Below are 22,860 nucleotides of genomic sequence, written 5' to 3'. Positions count from 1 at the left end.
TGTCGCCATGCTCTGGTTAAACTTTAATAAGACAGGCAGTGACACCGCCCTGCAGCCATACAGGCATACACCAGTCCCCCAGGCAGGTCCCCAGGGGTCAGCGGCTCCTTCCAAGGCTGTCTTATAGCAGACAGAGGATGGGGGGCAATCTGGTAAGTGGCATGACCCCATCGAGTTCGGGGAGTCCTGAGTCCGGGCCCCTAGATCATGCCGGCCAGCCAGGGCGGCAGGAAGAGGCCGGCAGTCCCCAGCAGGCAGACGATGATGAACACCCAGAGAAAGATGCGGTCGATGACCATGGCCACGTACTTCCAGTCCTCTTTCACCTGCAGACAGACACACACGGTCACTCCCTCAGGCCTTGCCACAGCAAGAAACTTCTAGAACCTCGGTTCCTATTCTTGCCACCAGGGTCACCAAGGTTGCAGGCATACTTGTACTAGGTAAGGGGAGTGGAGGGGATGCAGCGAAATGGCTTTGTGTAAAGTCTGGGCTCAGAAACCCTGAGCTGCAGGTGTCGATGCTCTCTAGCGAAATGGGGTCCAGCATGGTGGCCCTACCAATTCCACCAGCCTGCCAGGTGCCTCAGCTCCCAGGAAGTAGTGATGGGGATGCCTCTGAAGGAAGGCTAGGGTCCAGGCTGTGACACGGTGAAGTGTGCTCTGGGTTTTTGATACTTGGTGGCACCATGGGGACCACCCTGCCCTGCATTTACAGATGGAGCCAGTGAGGCTGGAGTCAGCAGGCACCCACAGCCCCTCGCAGTGCAAGGCGAGGGGCGGAGCATCCTGGATAGTGGTGGTTGTGGGGAGCTGACCTCCAGCAAGAAGCCCAGGGCAGTGCTCACAGCTGGCTGCCCTTCACTCCTGCCTCTGCCCTTCACTCCTGCCTCTGCCCAGGGCGGGGTTCACGGCTGGCTGCCCAGGTGGCCTGAGCCTCTCATGGTCAGTGGGTCGCTCAGGTCTGTCTCCAAAGCCCCTGAGGGTGAGGGTCACACGTGAATGCAGGCACAGCCCTGTGCTGCAAGCAGGCTCTGAGCATGCAGCTGCTGGGTGGAGGGCTCCCCAGGGACAAGGGAGGGGACCCCAGGCTAGAGGTGGGGAACATGCTGAGCCCACCACCTGTAGCCACTCCCTGGACCCGACGAGGAAGGTGGCTGCACCATCTGGGCTGAAGGGGGGACACAGAGGCCCAGAGGCAGGACAGGTCATGTTACATGTCCACGCTGGGGGATTGGGTCTAGACCCCACCTGGGGTGCCCCCAGGCAAAGCCTCAGGGAGGCCACAGGCAGGTCCTGGATGGGCAGTTGTTGGCACCTGAGTGACCAGAAAGGAGGGGCACTTGGGCTCGGGCCCGCTGGACCCTAGCAGGTCCCACAGGCCGGGCCAAGGGCAGGCTCAGCCTCCCGTTTTGGGGGCCTGGAGAGAAACAGAACTTTTCACTGTGGGTTTCTGCTCTGATGTTTAAAGAAATCAGCGGCATCATGATGGTTTTAAACCAAAGCTGAAAGGGCCGAGTTTATTCTCGGGTAACCAGAGTAAATGGGGTCACTTGAAAGCGAGGGAGCGACAGGACCCTCTGTTCCAGGAAGCAGCCAGTGGTGCTGCCACATCCGAGCAGGAGCAGCTTTCCAGCCACCCCCTTGGAGGTTGAAACGCTGCTCACAAAGCCACCCAACCCCCATCCCAGGTCGGTTCCTCTGAAGTTGCTTTGCTTCCCAGAACCTGGGCACAATGCCGGAACCAGAACCTGGTCGTGACAGCTGGGCCTGTGATGCAGATGGAGGGGTCTGGGGACAAGGGGCTGGCCCTGCACTAAGAACCACTGGGCGCCTCTGAGATCCTGGTGACACTTCAAAGGCCTCGATCTCTTCTCAGCAGCCCCTCAGACCCGCTTGTCAGAGGTCCTCAAGAACTGGGGAACGCAACGGGCCCAGAACCAGTGTCTCCCAGGTAGAACCTTCCAGAAACCCTCAGGTGACTTTGCAACCCCTTGGGATTCAAGGGACAGCTAGGAGACTGACTCGCTGTTGGGTGGGGTGGCCCAGCCACAGGACAGACAGTCCCCAGGGATCATGTGTGTCTGGGAAACGATCACAGGCTGTTCCCCAGGAGACAGAGGGATGAAGAGGTGAGGGAGGGAACCACAGTGTCTTGCCTGCCCACAGGCCTGCATTCTTGCAGGAGGAAGCTGATGTGGGGCAAGGTCACAGCCCAAGTTGAGTGGCCAGTAATGACCGAGCAGACTGATGGTGCCCTCCCCGACCCGCCTCTGTGCTCCCCTGCCCCACCCCACCCAGGATCTGAACTGGGGCTCGGCCCTCAGCCTGGACCCACCCTTGCAGTCCCCAACTCCACAGGGCCCTGAATATGACCCGTGTCTGAGCACCTGCCCTGCCCGCCCAGACCCCAGGTGCCCTCTCTCTGGCCAGGCATGAGGGTGCTGGCCAGAGGGTCCTGTGTCCCAGGGCTGATTTCTCCTCTCCCCGTGCTAGGCCACAGAGGCCACTCAATCTCATCCCATCTCCTCTCAGCACCTCTCACCACAGACCCTCCCCGGGGCGCCCATAGCAGGGTGGGGGGCACTTGAGGTCAAGGGAGACGCTCACCAGGTGCAGATGGTGCTGGAAGCTGCCTAACACCCCACCTGCAGGCAGGCTCCTTGTGCCCTGAAGCCCAAAGGAGACACCAGAGGTCCACTCTGCTCCAGCAGCCACTGGGCCACCACTGGGGGTAACTCCTGCCCCCAAGCGGATGGAGGCTTGGGGCACAGGGAACAGCCGGGTTGGGGTCCTGGTTTCTCTGTCTTTCACCAGTCACCTCCTCCTTCAAAGTGGATGGGGCGGTGGGCGCCCCCCCGCCCAGGTGACTGTGGTGGGGACTTACCGAGAAGTCTGTGTCTTCCGCCTTCAGGTGGTCTGCAATGTACTGGACGCCCTCCACCGCCCGTGCCAGGGCTGACGACAGGGGCAGGGGCGGCGCTCTGGTGCTGGAGGTCTTGAGCGTGGCATTTGGGGCCCCCAGTTCCTTCCTGCACTGGCATTTGCAGGGGGAGGCCTGGTCTGGGGGCAGGAGCTCGGCTGAGGGGGCCTTGGTCGGAGAAGAGGGGGAGCTATCCGCCAGGCGGGCGGCCGGTGAGGCAGCCTCCTCTCGTGGCCCGCAGTACTGGATGCTCCGGGACCGGCACCGCACGCCGTCCTCCACCGCTTTGCTGGGGCTGGACATGTGCTGGACACTTAGGGACCGGGTCTTGGTGAGGCCCGGGGCCCGGGTGCCGGTGGGTGGATGGCAGGGCCCAGGAGATAGACAGGGGCTGGCCTTCTCGGCCTCTGAAGGCTGCAGAGTTGGCACCTGGTCAGAGGGTGTTGTACGGGCTGGCTGGGGCTTGCTGGGCTGGTCTACCCCACGGGTCAGGGATGGAGACTGGGCGGGCTCCCCCTGGGGCTCCGGCCAGAAGTGCGGAGCGCTGGCCGCCTTGTGCATGGACTCGATGAGCCGCCGGCAGTGGTCCTTGACCACGGACGGCCGCTTCATGAAGAGCAGGCGTGGCACGATGTCCAGGAAGACACGGCGGACCCAGGCGGGCATGGTGTGTGTGCGCGGGGAGCGGTGGTGCACGTTGAGCACGAAGACGGTGATGATGATGGAGAGCGTGACGAAGATCATGGTGAAGAGCAGGTACTCGCCGATGAGTGGGATGACCAGCGAGGTGGATGGGATGATCTCGGTGATGAGCAGCAGGAAGACGGTGAGCGACAGCAACACGGAGATGCAGAGGGTGATCTTCTCGCCGCACTCGGAGGGTAGGTAGAAGACGAGCACGGTGAGGCAGGAGATGAGCAGGCAGGGGATGATGAGGTTGATGGTGTAGAAGAGCGGCAGGCGCCGGATGATGAAGGCGTAGGTGATGTCCGAGTAGACCTCCGCGCAGCACTCGTACTTGCGCGTGTTGTAGGTGCCCACGGCGTCCACGATGACCCACTCACCGCTGTCCCAGAAGTCCAGCTGGTCCACGCGGCTGTGCATGCTCACCAGGTCGATCTTGGCCTTGTCGTAGGTCCAGGACCCGAACTTCATGGTGCAGTTCTGCTGGTCGAAGGGGAAGAAGGTGACGTCGATGCTGCAGGAGCTCTTGTAGATGGCCGGGGGCGTCCACTGTACCCGGCCGTCGTGGAAGAGGTGGGCCTTGGTCAGGTGGGTAATGGCAAAGTCCCCGTCCGCACTGGGCGGGAGAGAGAGGTGGTGGGTGAGGCGCCCGACACCTGAGGTCCAGAGCTCTCATGCCTCTGCCCGCTACACACACCCTCACTTCACAGTGAAGCCTCGCCCGGGACCAGACAGCTCTGGGCTCATTGCTCATGGTGCCCATGTCCAGCTCATTGCTCACCTGCCCACCTTGCTGTTTCCCCAACCCTTAGGGGTGACATGCCGTGGAGACTTTCTCAGCAGCCCACACCACACTTGACATCCAAGCTTGACCATGGAGATGACCACGATTATTTGGGGGCTAGAAGGGCCATCCATGTCACATCAGGGGCTCCACGTGCACTAGTGGCCCCAGGGCAGCGCACAGAGTGCCTCGTTCCCTGTGGTCACCCTGGAGCTGGACGGAAATCTGACCTGTCTCACCACCTTCTCCTGCTTCAGGCCGGCATTTTCTCCCCCACAGATGCCCCCAAACCTAGAGGTGAGAACCCCCTTCTTGCACAGGTGAAGACTCCAGGGCCCAACGAGGAAGAGACCAGGCCTCCCAGAGGGGGACGTGGACTCCAGCCATCACATCCCAGGCCCTCAGCCCTCCTGCCTATTCCTTGGCTTCAGGGCTCCCTGTCCAGACCTGGCAGGGAACAGAGCTAGGGGCTGCTGTCCTGGCCCAAGCCTGGGTCTCCCAGGGACAGCCGCCTAAGATGCCCATGGTGAGGAGAAGGGCATGTTGAAGCCATGGGGGACCTGGGGACACCTGCCCACAGTCTGCTGAGAACACTGCCTGCCCTCAGAGTCAGCCACTCTCTCCTTTGCTGCTGGAAGTGCCCAGTCCCCGGTCTGGGTCCCAAGCTGTTATTGCCTGGGTCAGGAGGGCCTTCACTCAGCCTGTTTCCCCGCAAGGCCTGAGCTGACCACACTGACCACGGGGGGCACCCACAGGCAGGTAAGGGAGCAGCTGTCCCGGGCTTCGGCTCTGAAATGCTGATGGGAGACATCCCCTCCTCCCACCGGGGACAGCCCCACAGACACTAGTCTCCGAGCCCGTGTCTTCACTCACCTGTGCTAAGGGCACTTCTGCCCTGGGCCGGCCCCGTACTCTGCATGTGGGACTCTGGGACCCAGCCACCCAGGGCAACTCCAGGAAGAAGGAGCTTTCCCAAGGGAAGCTGTCACCACCCCACCTCCCTGCCACCCCACCCCGCCCTCATCACCGCTCTAGGAAGTCCCACCCCTCCCCCACAGTGGGCTTCCCATGCCAGGGGAAGCACCCCCCAGAAGCTGGGCCAGTAAGCCCAGGGGGAGTGGTCATTAGGACAGCTTGTGGGGAAGAGGGGTCAACCCGGCCAGTCAGATTCCTGCTCTAGGCTGAAGACGCCATCCACATGAGCCCCTCTGCCTGGCAGGCCAGTGGAGGGAGCCCCCGTGGACAGCACGGCCTCACGTGCACTCCCTCCAGCCTCGAAGGAGTACCCCAAAGCTCTCAGAAAAGCCACCTTCAACCCTTCCCCTTGCCCAGCAGCCTGCGCTGACCACTGGACCACACGGAAGTGCACATGGGCCTGATCTCTGGAAACAGGCCTCCCCAGTGGCCATCTGGCCAACATCACCACCAGCCCTGGGGTCCATCTGTGCCCACACCCAACCCCCTCCAAAGAGGGCCTTGGTGCCAGCCTCCATCCCTAAGGGAAGCTAGGGGTCCAACCTGCTACCTCTGGGTCTTGGTAGGGAGTCTAGAGAGGGAAGGGGCTGGGCTGCCATCCTGGGGGCTGTATGCCTCCCAGACCTGCTTATTGGTCTCTGTCGAGCAGTGACAGAGCATGATGCTCCCCTGGGTCCCAGAGTCCTGACCCTGGTCCCTGTGTTCTGGGTCAGAGAGGTTCAGGCAGATTGAGTGCTGGGTCCCCTGGGGCAGGGGGCTGGGGGAGCTGAGTGGGGACCCCGGGGGGCCTTAGGGGGCCTGGAGGACTCCAGCGCTCAGGGTCTGACCAGGCAGCTTGTAGAGGGAAAACAGAGAGTGTGCCCCACCTCCCACTCTCCAAGTGGCCCCCCTTAATGCATCCCTAAAACCCTCTCCTCCACGTGCGGCCGCTCTCCCCGCTGCCATTACTGGAATCAATTAAGCTGCAAGTGGAGCCCAGTCGTTCTTAATCAAATAGCATTTGTAGGTCAGGCCCAACCCCGGGGCCCAGGAGGGCTTTTGTGCAGAAGCACCGGGGTCTGGGTGGGAGGGCAGGGGGCCTTGGGCAGGGGGACCAAGTGCTGCCATTGGCTGTGTTCGTCAGTGCTGTGGGGCCACGGCCGCCCAGAGCCTGGGTCTTCCAGCATGGATTCAGCTCTGGGTGAGCTGGCCTAGCAATGACACAGCAGAGACCATGGACACGGTAGGCTGTCAGGCTGCCCCAAGGTCAAGGGCCCAGCCAAGGTCCCAGGAAAGGACAAGTTCAAGGAGGCCAGCCCTCTGGAGCCCACGTCTGCCACAGCAGTGCCCATAGTCCCCTGGCCCCCCAGCACAGAAACACCCTCCAGAGATGAGATTTCAGCTCAGCTTCCGCAGCTGGGACACACATCCCTGACAGAGGCTTTGTTTGCGGAGCGTGATGAGCTGGGGTTTGGGGACTTTCGGTGATGTCTGTGCACGGAGCTGTGAGCACAGGTGGAGGGGCAGGGGAGGGTGAGGACAGGCAGGCTGTTCTGGGGGCTCCCTCCCCACTCCCCGTACCCCACCCTCTGCTCCAGGACTGGGTGACCAATGTACAGGTGCCCAGCCTCCCCAGACAGGGACTGATTCTGGAACAGACTCCAGCCCGAGGGGGAGCAACTGCAGGGCCTGTAGTCATCCTGGGAGGGGCTCTGATCCCTTCCTTGCCCGGCAAGAGACTGAGGCCCCAGGGCTGGTACGGGCAGGGAAGGAACCCTCAGGCACCCGCAGGCCCCCAGAGCCCCCATCTCCTTGCCTCTTTGCCTGTCAATAGGTCTCAGCACCCTCTTTATTTCCGCCTGGGCTGGAGGGCTGAGCTGTCTGCCTCTTGCTCACGCTGGCTTTGGCAGAGATTCCTGGCGGGGGCGTGGCTGGACGTGGCCCCACCCACTAAGGCCCCAGCTCACTTGTTGTAAAGAACGATGTCTGGCCGCCAGATTAGCTCGGAGGGGATTCGGATGGAAGTCACATTCTCATAGTCGGCGGGGTCCCAGTGCAGCTTATAGTCGTGCCACTCCTGCGGGAGGAAAGGAAAGAGGGGGGTCAGAAGAGAAGGGTAGGGAGAGGGTGCGGAGGGGGCATTGAGGGCTCTCTCCCACTCACCTGCTTCACCCACACATTCGTCGTCATCATTTGGTTCTTCTCATCCTAGGGCACGAACAAGAAGAAGGCAGGTTGTGATCCCCATTGGTTCAGGACGCATCTCTCTGGCCAAGCTTCCTTACCCACAAGGACGGGCCAGGGCCGAACATGGGGACTGGGTGACCTCAGGAGGGAGGGAGTGTCTCGCCCCTGGAGGCAGCCAAGCCCAGGACGGCAGGCCCAGAGGGGACTGAGGGCCACTGGGTAAGTCCCTTTGACCCTTCTGAGAAGGAAGGTGAGGACAGTGTCCAGCTGGCTTTACAGGTGGCCGGACCTGGCCCTCTCCAGCTACGTAAGTAAGGGTGTATTCGATACCCAGGGCTCCTGGCTGCTGGAGGAGCTGTCCTCTTCCCAGCAGCCCATGATGGTCCTGCCCACCTGCATCACTCCCTCCCAGCTGGCCAGCCTGCCCTCTCTGCTACCCCTGAGCCACCCACTCACTGGCCAAACTGCCCCTCCAGGCCCAGAGCCTCAGGACCTGGAGGTAGACAGGTGAGGGGCAAGAACAGATGAGATGGGAGCAGGAGAGCCGGCAGGCTCCTCTACAGGTCACTGAGCAGCCCCCTGCCAGGTGAGAAGGGCTGGAACACACTCACTCACATACAACACTCACATGCACTCATACACACTGACACACACTGACACACTCACACACACTCACAACACTCACATGCATACATACACACTGACACACTGACACACTCACACACACTCACAACACTCACATGCATACATACACACTGACACACACTGACACACACACAATACACACACACTCATATACAATACACACACATACAACACACACACACACACTCCCTGCTCACTCCACCCCACTTCCCAGCCCTCCTGTTCACTGGACACAGGCAGTCAGGCACCAGCACAGGCTGGAGAAGAACGCCAGGCTCTGTGCATGGATTTAGGGGTCCTCTTACCCCACCCTGAACCTCCAGGGACCATGCCGCACCCAGCCCAGGCAGAGGGCAACTGGGTTGGGGCTGGAGGGGGCTGGCTCCTTGCAAAAGGTTTGGGGCGGGACACTTGCTGCTGATGGAGGGTACTTCTCAGAGAGCAGGGTGCCCCTGAGGGGCAGGGGCTATTCCCCTGGGGAGGGTAGAGGGACTGGACACAGGCTCAGGGGGGCGGGCGGTGCTTGAACCAGCCTCTCCCCACTTTATGACGGCCCAACTTTTTCCCTTGTTGGCTCTAGACCAGGGGCACACAAGTCGTCAGGACGACTGCTTAGGCCAAAGAAACCCGAGGATGGTCAAGAAGTGAAGCACCCAGTGCCCAGACAGGGCTGGGGGCAGATGGTTATTCAAAGGCAAGGCCCGGGAGCCTCCCCTCCTGCTCCCCCAGGGGACAAGCCCTGGGTAGGCTGGGTCATGGGAGGGGACCACATCTCCTGCCACCCCAGGCACTGCCTTGGTCCTGATCTCCCTCAGGGCCACCTGGGTCATGCCACCAGAGGACACTGAGGATAAGCGTGACCTGAGCGGGGCCTGGACACCACTCCAACGACCTCGACCTTGGCAATGCAGTCCTGCAGTGGTGCCGCCCCTACCACCACATCCTTGCATTCCCCCGGGGGCAGCTGGCCTGGCTCTGCCCCATTCCCTGCCTCCAGATCAAGCTTCCAGGTGCCGGGCCTGGCCTCCTTCCCCTTGTGCCCACCCCTCACACACCCCCCTTGCAGCTGTCCACCCGTCCACCCCACCCGTATAAAGTGCCCTTCATACATTCGGGCACCTGAAACATTAGCCCAGGGCCCAGAGGTGCCCAGGGACTCCCAGCCTCCTCTGCAGACGTGAACACACACGAACACACACACACACACATACACACTGGGGCACAAACCTGCAGCAAACACTGCAGCCCTTCAAAGAGTGGGCAGGGAGGCGGCCCCTTCCACAAAAGGCCAGCACCCAGGACGGGCAAGGACGTCTCGTCAGCACACGTGTGCAGGAGTGTCCTTGGCCAACTCAGCTGCAGACAGCAGGGCTGGGAGCAGCTCCTGTCCAGCCCAGTGTTGCCATGGGGCCTCCGGTGGGTCCCTCACTGGGGTCTCAGGACTGGTGTGCTCTGGCTGTCTCTTCTGGGCAAACTAGGGAGATGGAGGGGAGGAGAATGCTGCAACGTGGGAGTCGAGGAGATGCTGCAACATGGTGGCTGGGGACAAGAAAACTCCAGGAGCTCAGGCAGGAGGCCAGGCCACAGTGCAGCTGACCCAGAACATGAAGCCACAGCCACACTGGGAATTATGTTTGCAAACGCAGTGGGTCAGAACCCCCACCATCCTGAGCTCCCTTCTGGCTGCACCCCAGCCAGGAGTACTTTACAGGAAGCATTTGAGGCTTGGTTCTAGGAGGCCTGAGAGCACAGGCCAGGATGGGGGACTGACCAGTTCTCTCTGCTAATGGGGCAGAAGCATAGCTCTTTCTGTCAGTGTGAATGTGGCCACAGCCCCCACCCTCCACGTCCCAAAGCCCCTTGGATGTTGCCGGCTCACTCATCCTATTCCACAGGTGAGAAGACCAGGGCCCAGGGGCCACTCAATACACCTGGCACGAGCTGGAAACCAGGGTCTCCAGGCTCTGAAACTGGTGGCTCCCCCCTCACAGAGCCCGCTTGGGGTTGGGGTCCTGGCAGGGGTGTGGGGTGGACATTTGGAGAGATCTACAGCCCGTGGCAGCTCCTCCTGGAACCTGAGCTGACTGGAAACCCCAGTCCAAACCTAGCTAGCCTCAGACCCTCTTGCAGCCAGCAAACCAGCTCCCGGAAGACTCCTCCAGGCCAGGCTGGAGCCCACACTCCAAAGCCCTTTGGCTGCTGCCCCAGGATGTGCAGCCAACACGCAGTTAGACCCATAGGACGGGCCCCCACCCTGAGTGATCACCCCCGCTCCTCCAGAGCTGCAGCCACTCAGAGGCTGGACCTCGGCCTCCTCCCAATAGCCTCCTCGGTCCCCATCCAGGGAAGTAAAGTCACCTGACAAACAGCCTGTCTGACTCGCCAGGTTGCCCCATTCCAGACAGGCTGGGGGACCTCCTGAGCAAGGTGAAGGTCAAGAGGGGCTGCCAGGGCCCCACACGGCCCCACCCTGACCCACTCAGTGCCAGGACTTGCCCTGCACTGGCCCCACAGACGAGTCTCCTGCTCCCTGTCTCTGGCGGCCACAGCCCTGATCCCCTGCTGCAAATCTGGCCCTTTGAGCTTTTCTACGTGGAGAGGGAGGAATGGGCAGGGCCTTGGAGGGCATCGCGTGGAACAGTCCTTGCCCCCCACGTTGCTTAAGTGTATGTGCAGGACTCAGGCAGGGCTGGGACTCAAATGCAGCCCTCCCAGCTCATCCAGCCCATGCCCCCAGCCCCAGGGCCATCTCCAGGCCTGTCCCTCCCTGACACAGGTTGGCCCTGGGTTGCCGACACCCACCCCATCCCCAGCACCTACCACATCAATGAGCTGCGCGATAGACAGGCCGAAGTGGACAAGAACCGCATCCGAGATGTTAGCCACGGGCCGGGACCACTTATTATAGCCTGAGAAGAGCTTCTTCAGCAGCCGCTCCTCCGCATGAGCCCGGGTCTCTGCATGGCTGCTCACTGGGGGGACATGCGGGTGCAGGGCTCAGGGGAGGGGACGGTGGCCGTCCAGGCTGCGCCCTTGGGCCTCCTGCCAGGCTGCACTCAGCACTTGGGCTCCCTTCCAGCCCCTCAAAGCACATTCCTCCCTCCTATCTCAGGACCTTTGCACCTGCTGCCCTACTTCCGTTCGCAGTTTCTCCTCCACCCCAGGGAAGGGAAGCCTTCTGAGCACTGGGTCCACCGCCGTGAGAGGGTATCACTGATGTGATGAGTGCTGACTGGACGGCTCCTCATCAGACCGTGACTGCGGGAGAGAGGGGCTCTATCTCGAGCTACTAGCACAGTCCTGAGTACCTTGTCTCAAAGCACAAAGGTGGGGGTAACCGCAGGACAAGAAGGGGCAGGCCCAGGCAGGGAAAGAAGGACGAGGAGTGAGGATTCAACCCCTGAGGGTTTCCTGTGGCTGCAGCAACCGCAAGCAATCATCCTGGAAGATCATCCAGGATGCATGAGTGACCTGGCACCCCCAGTGACTCTGGCACGCTGCATTCCTGGATGGTCTCTCCTCGATGACTAGATCTGGAGTGAACCTGGGGAGGGGCTTCCTCATTCAGCCCAGCCCAGTGGCCAGTCTGTGGTCTGACGGCTTCCCTGCCACTCTTGAGCACCTGTGCTGCATCATGGAGGGCATCTGAGGGCAGGACAGGAGACCCTTGTTTACCTGCTCCTGTCAGCTCAGTCCTGCTGACTGCTGGACCCATGAGAGCATGACTGACAGCTGGACCCATGAGGGCATTCACAAGTATGCCTGGGGTCAATCTTAGACCCCCAGGACCTTTACTCCCAGCCCAGAGCCCCAGCGTAGTCCCTCTGACAGTATAGTGTCTCTCCTTCCTCACTGGGGAGGCCAGAGGATTAAATTCCCTCCATGCACCCCTGAAATAGCAAGGTGGCTTCCCAGAGAATGAGGAGGAGCAGATGGCTGGAACCTCGACAGTTCTAGTGAGCCTGGGTGAGCAGAAGGGGTTTGGGTGGGGCCCTGCTAAGGGCAGAGACCAGCCCTCTGATTCCCCAGCCCTCAGGGGTGGGGGGTGGGGCAGGCATGGTGCAGCCTGCAAGGAAATTGGGCAGAATGGATAAACGGGGGTGGGACGCACCTCTCTCCATTCAAGTTGGAGCTTCTGGGTCCAGCTCCTGAAACAGCATCTCCCTCAGACCCACCCCAATCCTTTTTTTCGAATTGCCGAACAGGTTAACTCTTTCTTCGCCTGGCTCCGCCCGCGCTCGAAGGACAGTCTTTTGCGTCTGGGGGATGCGGGGTGGGGGGAGCCTCCGCGGCTGCCCCGTTGCGCGCATCCGAGGCTTGGGACTGCAGCCAGGAGCCTCGCTTCCTTTGGCTCCGGAGGTCCGAGGCCGCCCTGAACCGGGCGAAAGGGGATCCTTCCAGCGCCCTGAAACTTACCAGGCAGGAAGCCGGCCCCCAGCAGCAGCAGCAGCAGCGGCGGCAGCGGCGATGTCCCCGGGCCCCCGAGCTCCATGGCGCACAGAGCGGGCTCTAGATGCGGGCGGCTCCCGGCTCCACCGCGCCCCTGCTCTGAGCTCCGCGCGCACCCAACTTCATGCCCCCCGCGCCGCGCGGGCCGCTCCGACCGCAAAGCCTCGCTCGGTCGCTCCTCCGGGAGGGCGCGGCGGCGGCTACCGGACCCGGATCGCGGGCTGTGGGCTCCGCGGCGCGGCCCCGCCCGGACCTGCCCGCCTCCAGCCGGCGAGGAGGAGGGGGAGGAGGGACAGGAGGAGGGAGCAGGAGGGAGGGCAAGGACCAGAAGGAGAGGGGGAGGGGGATGCACCGCGAGTCGAGAGGGGGCGCGGGGGCTGAGGTCGGCCGGCGCGGGGGCAAAGTTTCCTTTGACCTCCCAGGGCAGGGCACGTGCCCGAGCCACGAGTGGGGGCCCGGCAATCGCTGCGTGCGTCTCGGGAATCCAGGCGCGGGCTGGTTTGCGGACCACGAGACATCAACCCTCGCCCGGTCCCCAGCCCCGCGCCTCCACCGCCTGCCTGGAGGGAGGGACTCGCTCCAGGTTCTCCCGGCGCCCGGAGGGGCGCCCGGGCGGATGTGGTTAACTTCACCACCCCGGCTCCGATGTGCAGTTTGGAAATCACAGGTCCCTGGTCGTCTTCCCCAACCAGGCGCTCAGGACAGAATCCTCCCCATCGGCCTGTCCCCCGCGGACCGGGAAGCGTTCAGAAGAGCTTCGACTCGGCAGCCGGCCTTTCTGGGGCGAGGAGAACTCTAACGCCCCCTCCCCAGGCGAAGCCGCTTCTTGCCGCCTCCAGGTCGGACCCGGGCCGGGGTCTGCTGCCCCCGCCTCTGAACGGCCTGCGGCCGGGTGGACTGCGCCGGCGAGAGGGCAGTCCCCATCCCACGCGCGGTGGGCAGCGGCTGAGGGGCGGCTGTGGAGGGTCTCGGCTGAGACCTCCGCAGAGCAGTCCGCGGCACCCTGGACTAGTCTTGAAGTACATCGGCCGCAACCGAGATGACCTGGTGCCACGCTCCATGACCCCGCAGGGGCTCCGCCCTTAGGTGGGTCGAAGTGGCCGCCGGCCGAGCAGCAGGCTCTCGAAGGAGGGCCGGGAGGGGCTGCTTTGTGCGGCGGAGCCACAGTCTGCGGCGCAGCCACAGTCTGCGGCGCTCACACCGCGCTGCTCGGCAGAAACGCGAACCCCGCAGCCATCCGCGCGCAGCTCCTGGGAATCTGCGGCCGTCACGGGGTCGGGGGAATCCAGCTCCCAAACCAAGACTTCGGTTCCGGTCGAGGATGAGGGCGGAGAAGGAGGGGCTGGAGCTGCCCCCGCGCTCCTCCCGCGTTGGCGCCCGGGCCTTGGGGGGGACTGAATGATGGTCCCGGCGGCCCCTGGTCCCCGACCCTCACAGACGATTCTCTGCAAGTAACAGGCTTGGTCCCAAGGTAGCAGCTTCAGTCAAGGGAGGCCCCTACCCCTCCGCATCCCCCAACTCCTGCCCCCTTCCAGCTGGTTTCCCAGTATTCCCTCTTTTCCCTCCTCCCCATCTTGCCTCCTCTCCCCCATCTTCCCTCTCTCACCTCCATGTCTCCTCTCCTCCCCCTCCCCGTTTTCCTCTCCCACCTTCCCTGCCCCTCCCCAAGCCTCCTTCCCCCAACTCTGGCCAAATGCTCTGAGGCCTCCAAGGTTCCCACCCGGAGAGATCTGTCCACTCCGGCTGGTGCCTCAACAGCGACGGTTGCTCCCTTACCCTGTCCATGGGCTCCCTAGATGCTGGCCCAAGCCACTGAGACAGGTGGACGTGGCTCCCACAGCATCCCTATGAGGTGGGTTCTTTTGTTATCTCTGTGTCCCAGTGAGGAAATGGATGGACGGAGGGGTTGTGCCACACCCCAGGGCGATGCAGTCAGCACCAGGGTTCCTTTTGGGAGGTCTGGTCTGCACCCTGGCCTCCCCTGGCCTCAGGCATAGTGTGTCCCAAAGCTGGCCTGTGCCCCTGAAAATTGGTGCTCCCCACAGTCTGCCCTTCAAGGGGCCTGCCCTCTGGGAGTCCTCCTGGACCGTGACGCCCCCCAGTGCATGGCCTTCCCTCAGACTCCCCGCAGACCCAGAGCCTGCTCCAGTTTGTGGCCTCTTTCCCTTCCTCCAGCCAGCTCTGTGCCAGGATCCAGAAAGTTCTCTAAGGTGGAGATCTGCCCTGAACTAGGAGCTGGGGAACAGGCCCTGGGATGGCTCACTAGGTACAGGGGGCGAGGAGGGCAAACCTCCCCCCTTGCCTCTCCTGGACCACTGCCCCCACTCACGGTAAACACTTGATCACATGAGGTTCAGAGCCTGGGAACACCCCTCACAGGGAGGGGACGAGCCCTGGTGTCTCCCTGGGGGCTCTCTGTCCATCCCTGCTTGGCGCTGTCCTAGGGCAGAAGGTTTCTGCTCCATGACCTTTTCTTGGTGGCAGAGGCCAGCTGTGCTCCAGGTCCCTCTGAAGTCTCCTCCAACCACCTCAGCATCCCTGGGAAACCAAAGTCAGCCTTCCCTCATCTGGCAAACTAGAAAGGTGAGGTAGGGATGGGATTCGTCTGTCTGATGAGATCTGGGTGCTCCTGGGAATGTTAGGTTGGAGTCAGGAGAGAGGGTGAACTGGGCCAATCTCTGAAGGCTTCCTGGAGGAAGGAGCACCCAGGAATGCAGCCCCTGGGACTGTGTATGTCTGCTCATAGCTGTGCATAGGGAATTGCCTGGGGAGTTGGCTTAAGTTTCAGACCCTGGCACCCCACCCTCAGAGAGGATTCATCCTTGGCCAAGGCCCCAATCTCCATTTGCTGACAACTGTCTCCAGACCACCCTGATGCAGGAAGCCTCAGAATCAGAGATGATTGGGCTCAAGGACCAGGCAGAGGGTCAGGCCAGGCCCCCACCTAGCTTGGCATCCTGGCCTGGTCCAGGTGCTACCCTTGCCAGGGGGTGGGGTATGTCTGAATAGGGAGCAAGGCCTGGACCCTCTCAGGAGCCTACAGCCTCTCTCAGCCAGGCCAGCTCAGCATCCTTTCCCTGCACCTTGGCCAGCTCACACAGTGGACAAGGAGGCTCTCCATGACCATTCCCATGGGTGAACACAGCCAGGGAACTCAGCTGCAGCCAGGAGGCCCATCCCTTTCTGTGCTGGAGGCCAGGCTGGGGTGGTGCCCCTTGTCGGGGCCCCGGCAGGCCCAGTGGAGCGCCCACTGTGTGCCCACACTCTCACACATCTGTCCAACCTCGTTTGGCTTTCCCTGTGGATTTGCTAATGCAGAGAGATTAATCGGGCCTAACTCATTAATTTGCAGGGCCCTCCCTCCCCACCTGCGCCCGGCTGGAAAGCACTTATTGCAGGAACCTAGTCATCATCCTATCACTGAATTAGACTCTTATTCCAGGCCTCTAGCCCCTCCCTTCTGTTGTTCCTGAAAGTGCTGTTTCAAGGGAAAGGACAACCCCCATTCACAAGTGGTAAGACCAGCTTTGGGAAACTGCCCCGAGTCCTGCAGCAGGAATGGTGTCCTCTGAGGTGATCTCAAGCAGGGCCTGAGGGCAGGAACAATGTGGAACGGGCGCCCAGAAGACCTCCCCCACACGCTCCCCCAGCCAGTGCCAGGCCACTGGATACAGTCTCCCTCTCTCCCTCCATTGCCCTCTCTGCCCTCCACTCTGTCCCAAGGACATTGCCATGGTAACCAGTTGTTGGCATAAACGGAGGTTGGAATTAAAGGTAGGGTCTTAGGCTGGGCCAGGGGCTGAGGGAGATAGCAGGGAGGACCTATGAGTGGACCAGAGTGGGTCCATGTGTGAGCTCACACCAGGCCCCGTGTGAGCCCAAGGGCAGTGCTGGGAGTCCAGCAGACCAGGAGGAGGGGTCCTGCTTATATATCCACCCACTGGGGGACTTCCTCTCCAGCCTTTCAGCCAGGCTCACCCATAGGGGAGGGTGAGCCTGGCTGAAAGGCTGGAGAGGAAGACCCCACCCCCACTTCACCTCCCAGGCCCACCCTGCTCCCTCCCTCTCTCTGACCTTTTTCTCTCAGCACCACCCCCACACATAATCCAGCCATGGAGGTCCTTTAAGACCCAAACACCCCTGAGAGGGGCCACTTGACAGCACAGCGCTCCCCTTGGATGGATTTCTCACCCTACCTCCACTCTGCTCCGTGACAGTGCTTCCCTTTCTTCCTAGAACCTTCACTCCCCCACATCACATCTATAGGCCCCTCCCCTGCTCCTCGCTGACCCCCTCACCAATAATGGAGGCTCTAGGCTTTGCACACACACACACACACACACCTGGCACTTAGCAGAGCTGGTAAACATGTTGACTGAATGGATGGATGGATGAGTAACGAGTGGGTGTCTGGCAAGAGGGCATGAGGGAGGCTGAGTCCACAGGGAACCCCTGTGTGTCACTTGTCAACCCCACCCTGGCTGAACCCCACATATTCAGGCTGAGAGGATCCAGGTGTTCAGAGTTGGTCCTGGCATCCAGGCAGGTGCTGGCAGGAGGGAGGGATGGTAACCATGTTGGCTGAGGCAAAAGGAAGGATGCTGGGAGTTGGAGAGGGTTCAGAGATCTCCTGTCTCCTCATCCTTTCCCCATCTTTCATCAGAAATGAATCCGGACTGAGACTAGTGGCCTTGCCTCCCTGGTCCTGGCAAGCCACCCTACCCTCCCTCAGGTCAGAGGTCATGCCCACTGACCTCTGCAGTGGGAGAGCCAGTCCTGCAGTGGGACCTCCTCCTGCCCCCACGCACAGGGAACCCTGCTCCACCAGAGCCCCAGGCTGGCCCTTGCACCATCTCTCTGGGGCTGTTAGGAAGATACTGGCCTGGCCTGGGGATCAAATCCCCCAGCAGGAACCCTGGTCCAGTACACATGAGAGTGAGGCCCTGAGGGAGGGATGCAGTGTCCAGCCCACAGGTCACTGTAACTGCCACAGGGAAACGTGCAGCCTCCTGGCCCTGGTGGCCTCCCTGCTGTCAGCACCATGGACAGCTGCACTCCTGCTCCAGCCTCCCATGTGTGTGCTCAGTCCGGTCAGACTCTCTGTGACACCATGAACTATAGTCCACCAGGCTCCTCTGCCTACGAGATTTTTCCAGGCGAGAATACTGGAGTAGATATTCGTTTCCTTCTCCAAGGGATCCTCCCAACCCAGGGATCGAACCTGTGTCTCCTGCCTTGGCAGGCAGATTCTTTACCACTGAAGCACCTGGGAAGCCCAGCCTCAGTAGAAATCAAATGCCTTCCCTGAGGCTTTTGGGAGATAGCCTATCTCTGAGTCTCTGTCTTTGCCCATTTCTTTCAAACACATTTGGAAAACCATCAAATGCAGGAAGAATGTGAGAGAATCAGGGCCATTTCTCCAAAGGGGACGCGCCCTTGTCTCTCCCCACCCGAACATGATCTCGTGGGGGCCTTGGTCTGCAGTGGCTTGAAGCAGGGTTTCAGTTCCTGGCCAGAGACTGAGGTCAGGCTGCAGCAGAGAGAGCCCTGAATCCTGGCCACTAGACCACCAGGGACAGTGGCCGGGGACAAGGCCCTGGCCTGTCATCTGTATAGAAAGGAATTCCCACAGAGAGAGGGAAAGTAGTAAAAAAAAGTAAAGTGTTTATTAGGAGGAAAAGAGTATATGTGGATAGATATGCGGGTGGACTCGGAGAGAGTCGTGCCCTCAGGGTGGTTTGAGTCACTTTTGTGGAGCACTTTTGGGTTTCCTCCGGCCAGTCATCTTGCTGTTTCTGAGTCTATATAGAGCTCTGTTCGATTCCTGGGTTGGGAAGATCTGCTGGAGAAGAAATAGGCTACCTTCTCCAGTATTCTTGGGCTTTCCTGGTGGCTCAGCTGGTAAAGAATTCTCCTGCAATGTGGGAGACTTGGGTTCAATCCTTGGTTGGGAAGATCCCCTGGAGAAGGGAATGACTACCCACTCCAGTATTCTGGCCTTGAGAATACAGCCCAGGGGATCACAAAAAGTCAGACACATCTGAGTGACTTTCACTTCACTTTCACTTTCAGGGTCCTCCCTCATGTGCATGCATCTCTCAGCCAAGATGGATTCTGGTTCAGAGGCCTATGGGTGGGTTGACATCACCGACTATAGAGTGGCACTCCTCTCTTTTTCATCTCTGAAGAGCCTTTATGCTCATGTGTAGCTGGGAGGGTCTCCTTAAATTCAAGCAGTATGGGGGCCTTTATCTCTGATCAGGGCAGGGCTCAGCTCTCCTCACTCCTGCTATTTTGGAGTGTCTGCCCACAAGGGATGAACTCCGGCTGCTCAGGCTGAGGCCTGTCTAGTTCTGGCCTCACTTCTAACCAGGCCCCTTAAAGAGCCTGATGACCAGCCAGAGGCCACAAGGACCCTGGGAAGAGGGATGGGAGAGAGGGCAGAGGGAGGCTGAGAGTCCTTGAAATCTGAGAAACATGGAATGTTTCCTGTAGGGGGAGGAGTGGATGGTAGCACAGAGGAAGCAAAGACTGGCCCTCCTGAGATACCGGTAAGTCCTCTGAGCTCTGGATTTAAGCCGGAACCCACAGTGTGCTAGGATCAGGGCCTGCTTGTCTTCTTGTGGCCCTGAGTTCTCAACAGCCTGCAGCCCTGGCTGGAGGAATGTGCTGTCCAGAGCCAGTCATGCCGACAGGTGTCCTTTCTTCCAATGCTGTGCAGGACCTCCTTCTCCCCTGAACCAACCTGGCAGGGGCTCAGCCCCACCGCCCTACCCTCAGGAATTCCCCTGCCCCCGCCATAACCAGGGTCCCCGTGAGCTGGACTTAGCCCTCCAAAACCTTGCAGCATCTTTTCAGACCATATCGATCTTCTGCCTCCAGTTTCACAGTTTCACGTGCCTCTGCCCCCACCCCACCCCCACGTCTGCCTGCCTCTCCACTAAGTAGTTAATTATCTACAAATATACTCCAGAGGAGGGGGGAGCACTCTGCAGGGTGAGGAAGTGGCTGGGAAGAAATGAGATTCCTGGGCCTGCATCTGCTCCCAAGACTTCTGTTGACCCAGTGAGCATGACGGGCAGTTCAACTTCCCTTCCCTCCACACCCCACAGCTGGCACCTCTCTGAGTCTCCATTTCCCCAGCTGTTAAGTGGGGGTGCTAACTGTCCCCACCCATGAGGCCATCGTAAGGATGAAGGGGGCAGGCCAGCTAGGCACTTGGTACCTGTCCCAGTGTCTGGCAAGCACTGAATTACCACTGCTGAAAATGACCATTAAACAGGAATTGCCCTATAGTCACCTTTGTCCAGGGAAGGCCCTTGTGTCTGCAACTAAGAGCTGGGAGCTGGGGGCAACTCAAGTACCTTCAGAGGCCAGGCAGGGGCCCATGGGCCAGGCCAGGTGTGGCACACACCTGTGGACCATGCCACCTGCCTGAGGGCTGCAGAGCATCCCAGGCGTACCATGCCTGAGGACCTCTCCCCATGTTCTGTCCCCTGAAGCCTGACCCAGCCCAGGAACAGCAGGTGTCAGGACACCCACTGGCCCTGAGCCAGTGAACACAGCAAACATTAGGAGAGGCAATGAGTTTGGCTCTTTGTGAAGAATTACATCCTGACAGGCCACAGGCACAGAAAAGCCCTTTGTCCCGGCCAGCTGGCAGCCTGCTAATCGGTCTCAGCCTGAAGGATGGATGCGGCTTCCGCCTGGGGGCAGAGGGTCATAGACACCCTGGGAGGAGAGGGTGGGGGAGGCCAGAGGGTCACAGCCCCCTTGGGAGGAGGGGATGGGGTGAGCATGGGGGAGGGCCACCCTGAGTCACTCTGGCAAGGACAGAGGGCAGGTCCAGCAGGGATGTTGGGACTCTCCAAGGGGGACCCTGGGTCCTCCTGTAAAGTTCTCCTCTTTCTCCTTCACTCCCAGGTCCCCTTGCTCTCTCAGACCCCAAATCTGGCCCTGCAGTTCCAGACAGAGCTTGGCCTGGGGTATAAGACCCCCTGGGGGTATAAGGCTCCACTAGGGTCTCCTCCAGCACATGAGGCCTAGGCCCCAAGCTGCTGCTTCTGTTTGGGTTCCCACAGGCTGAGTGCAACCCAACATGCATGTTCTTGGGCCCCCTCGGGAGCTCCCCTCTGTGAGGGTGTGTGCTCTGAGCCCAGCCCCCACTACGGGGGTCCTCCCCCTCCAAATCTGAACCTCTTGATGCAGATGGCCACCAGCATGTCCTGGGGGAGGCCCTGGGCAGGGCATGGGTGAGTCCTGTCCAGGCCAGACTTGGCCGTGGCCCAGGGACCTCCAGGGTGTGGAGGAACCCTCCTGGGGGTGAAACTCAGGACTGGGTTCTCAGAAACTGGCCCCACAGCCCCAAGGGAGGGGAGAGCAGCTGAGTTCCCACCTCCTGCTGACTCCTTGGCTTGATCAGCCAGGCCAGGCAAGGGGAGCTGTTCCCCATGGACTTGGGACAGAGCAAAGGCTCCTTCCCCTATTCCCACCTCCACCCTCAGGCATGTGCCCTGGGGTCCCCATTTTCCAGGAGGCACATGTGAGCAGGGCCCAGACCCAGGCCTGCCCTGACCCTTTGACCACAGGCCTCAGACCGGCCCTTAGTCCCCCCACTTGAAAAGCAGGGTGCTGCCTCTCACCTCCCAGGCTGTCCTAACCAAGGGAAGCTCTTTGCTATGGTGAATGCCCGACTGGGATGTCAGCCTGTCTGCCCAGGGTGTCCACCCTGACTGAGGTGCCTCCTGCCCCTAGCTGAGACCACCTGCCCATTATCACCATCCTGGGCTCCTTGGGGCCCCTTGGGCTGGGCTGGACCCTCCCTGCTAGGCCCTCTGGACCAGCTTCCTGGGGGTCCAAGTTCCCATGAACACAGGCTGGTGAAGGTAGTGTGGGTGCCTCCCCTGGCCTCCCCAACCTGTGGTGAAAACAGAACCAGCAGCTGAGATGGGCGGAGGGTCCTGGGAAGGCCATATAGCAGTGCAGGGCCTCTCTGGGGCCCAAGAAGCTGGAGAGGAAGCCCGTGCATCTCCACCCAAGGCCGAGGGGCAGCTGCGCATCCAGAGGCCAATCACCCCGGAGGCTGCTTGCCACTTTCCCAGACACCCTTTGCTGGCCCTGGGCCTGGCCTATTCTGGCCACTTCCTCCCCTGTCTCTGTGCCCAGTTGGCCTCCCCAGGAGGGGACTCTGAGGGAAAGGAAGATCCCCAAGATGCACAGCCTGCCTGAATCTGGGGACACCTGCGGTGGGAACTCAAGTCCCAGGCCCAGAATCTGATTGCAGAGTGTGGAGGCTCCCTTGGCCAGTGACTGGATTTTCAAATCAGCACATTCCTGGGAAGCGGGTGGCTGGCAGGGGGGCCTTGTCCTCAGGCGTCCTCTGCATCTTCCAACCAGCTCGGGCCCCTGAGATTCCGAGGCTGCTCACGCACCACAGCCTACAGCCAGGAACTGTCAGCAAGCCAGGGGTGGGGGGCGGGGGTGGCTCTGCTCCCCACCCCCACCATGAGGTTCCTGACCCTACCCTCAATGGGACCCCAAACCAAGTCCTGGGGCCCCACTGGACCCAGGGCCATGGTCCACTCCACAGAGCCCAGCTCCGCAGCTCTGTCCAGGTTCATGATTGGGTCGGGGGTAGTTCCAGCTGGACCCTCAGGCTCTCAACTTCAGTCTTGTCCTGGGAGGGGCCACTGAACTGTCAGCCTCAGGGAGCCCTTGTAGATACCATGTTGGTAGCTGTCCTTGGTCCTGAAGCAGGGAGGAAGTGGGCTTATACTCCTTTGTGTTTCTGAGCCCATCATTTTAGGGAGGGGGATGGGGGGACTCATTTGCAGGGTGGGGTGCTTTTCTATTTCTGGCGTGTTCCATCGTTTGTCACACCAGATGGATGGACACCGCATCTGGGATGGCATTATTATTCCATTACTCACATGATGTCAAAGCTGAGGTCATCTGGCCAAGGAGAAGACCCGACCATGGAACCCTAGCATCCATGTCCCTGTTTTCCAGCCCCAATGGACATCCAGTAGGCCAAGCCCCATGTTACCCACACCTGCCATCGTCTGCAGCTTTGCACAGAGCTATAAGCCCAAGAGGGCCCCATAAACCCAGCTCTGCTTCCTGTTGACAAAGAAGCATCTGCAAATAGCTCCTCAAGGCTCCCAAACGAGTGGCAGGAGCTGGCACAGCCATGCCAGCAGGGCCCCAGCTACCTGGGCAAGGCTGCAGGCTAATGA

The 22,860-nt window shown here is 60.9% G+C and overlaps 1 protein-coding gene across 1 annotated transcript; it reads right to left on the bottom strand.

The window, feature by feature from the left end:
• Positions 1-200: 200 nt before the first annotated feature.
• On the bottom strand, positions 201-12,668 carry CHRNA4 (cholinergic receptor nicotinic alpha 4 subunit). The gene is made up of 6 exons (XM_069548895.1): positions 12,593-12,668; positions 10,997-11,148; positions 7,508-7,552; positions 7,312-7,421; positions 2,887-4,222; positions 201-326 (listed from the first exon to the last, which is right to left on the bottom strand). Exons 1-6 carry the CDS (start codon positions 12,666-12,668, stop codon positions 201-203), a joined length of 1,845 nt encoding a protein of 614 aa, XP_069404996.1.
• Positions 12,669-22,860: the final 10,192 nt, after the last annotated feature.

This window comes from Ovis canadensis, chromosome 13, assembly GCF_042477335.2.
Source record: "Ovis canadensis isolate MfBH-ARS-UI-01 breed Bighorn chromosome 13, ARS-UI_OviCan_v2, whole genome shotgun sequence".
Taxonomy (NCBI): Eukaryota; Metazoa; Chordata; class Mammalia; order Artiodactyla; family Bovidae; genus Ovis; species Ovis canadensis.
The sequence above is the reverse complement of the archived record's forward strand: the minus strand, read 5'-3'. Positions and strand labels throughout refer to the sequence as shown.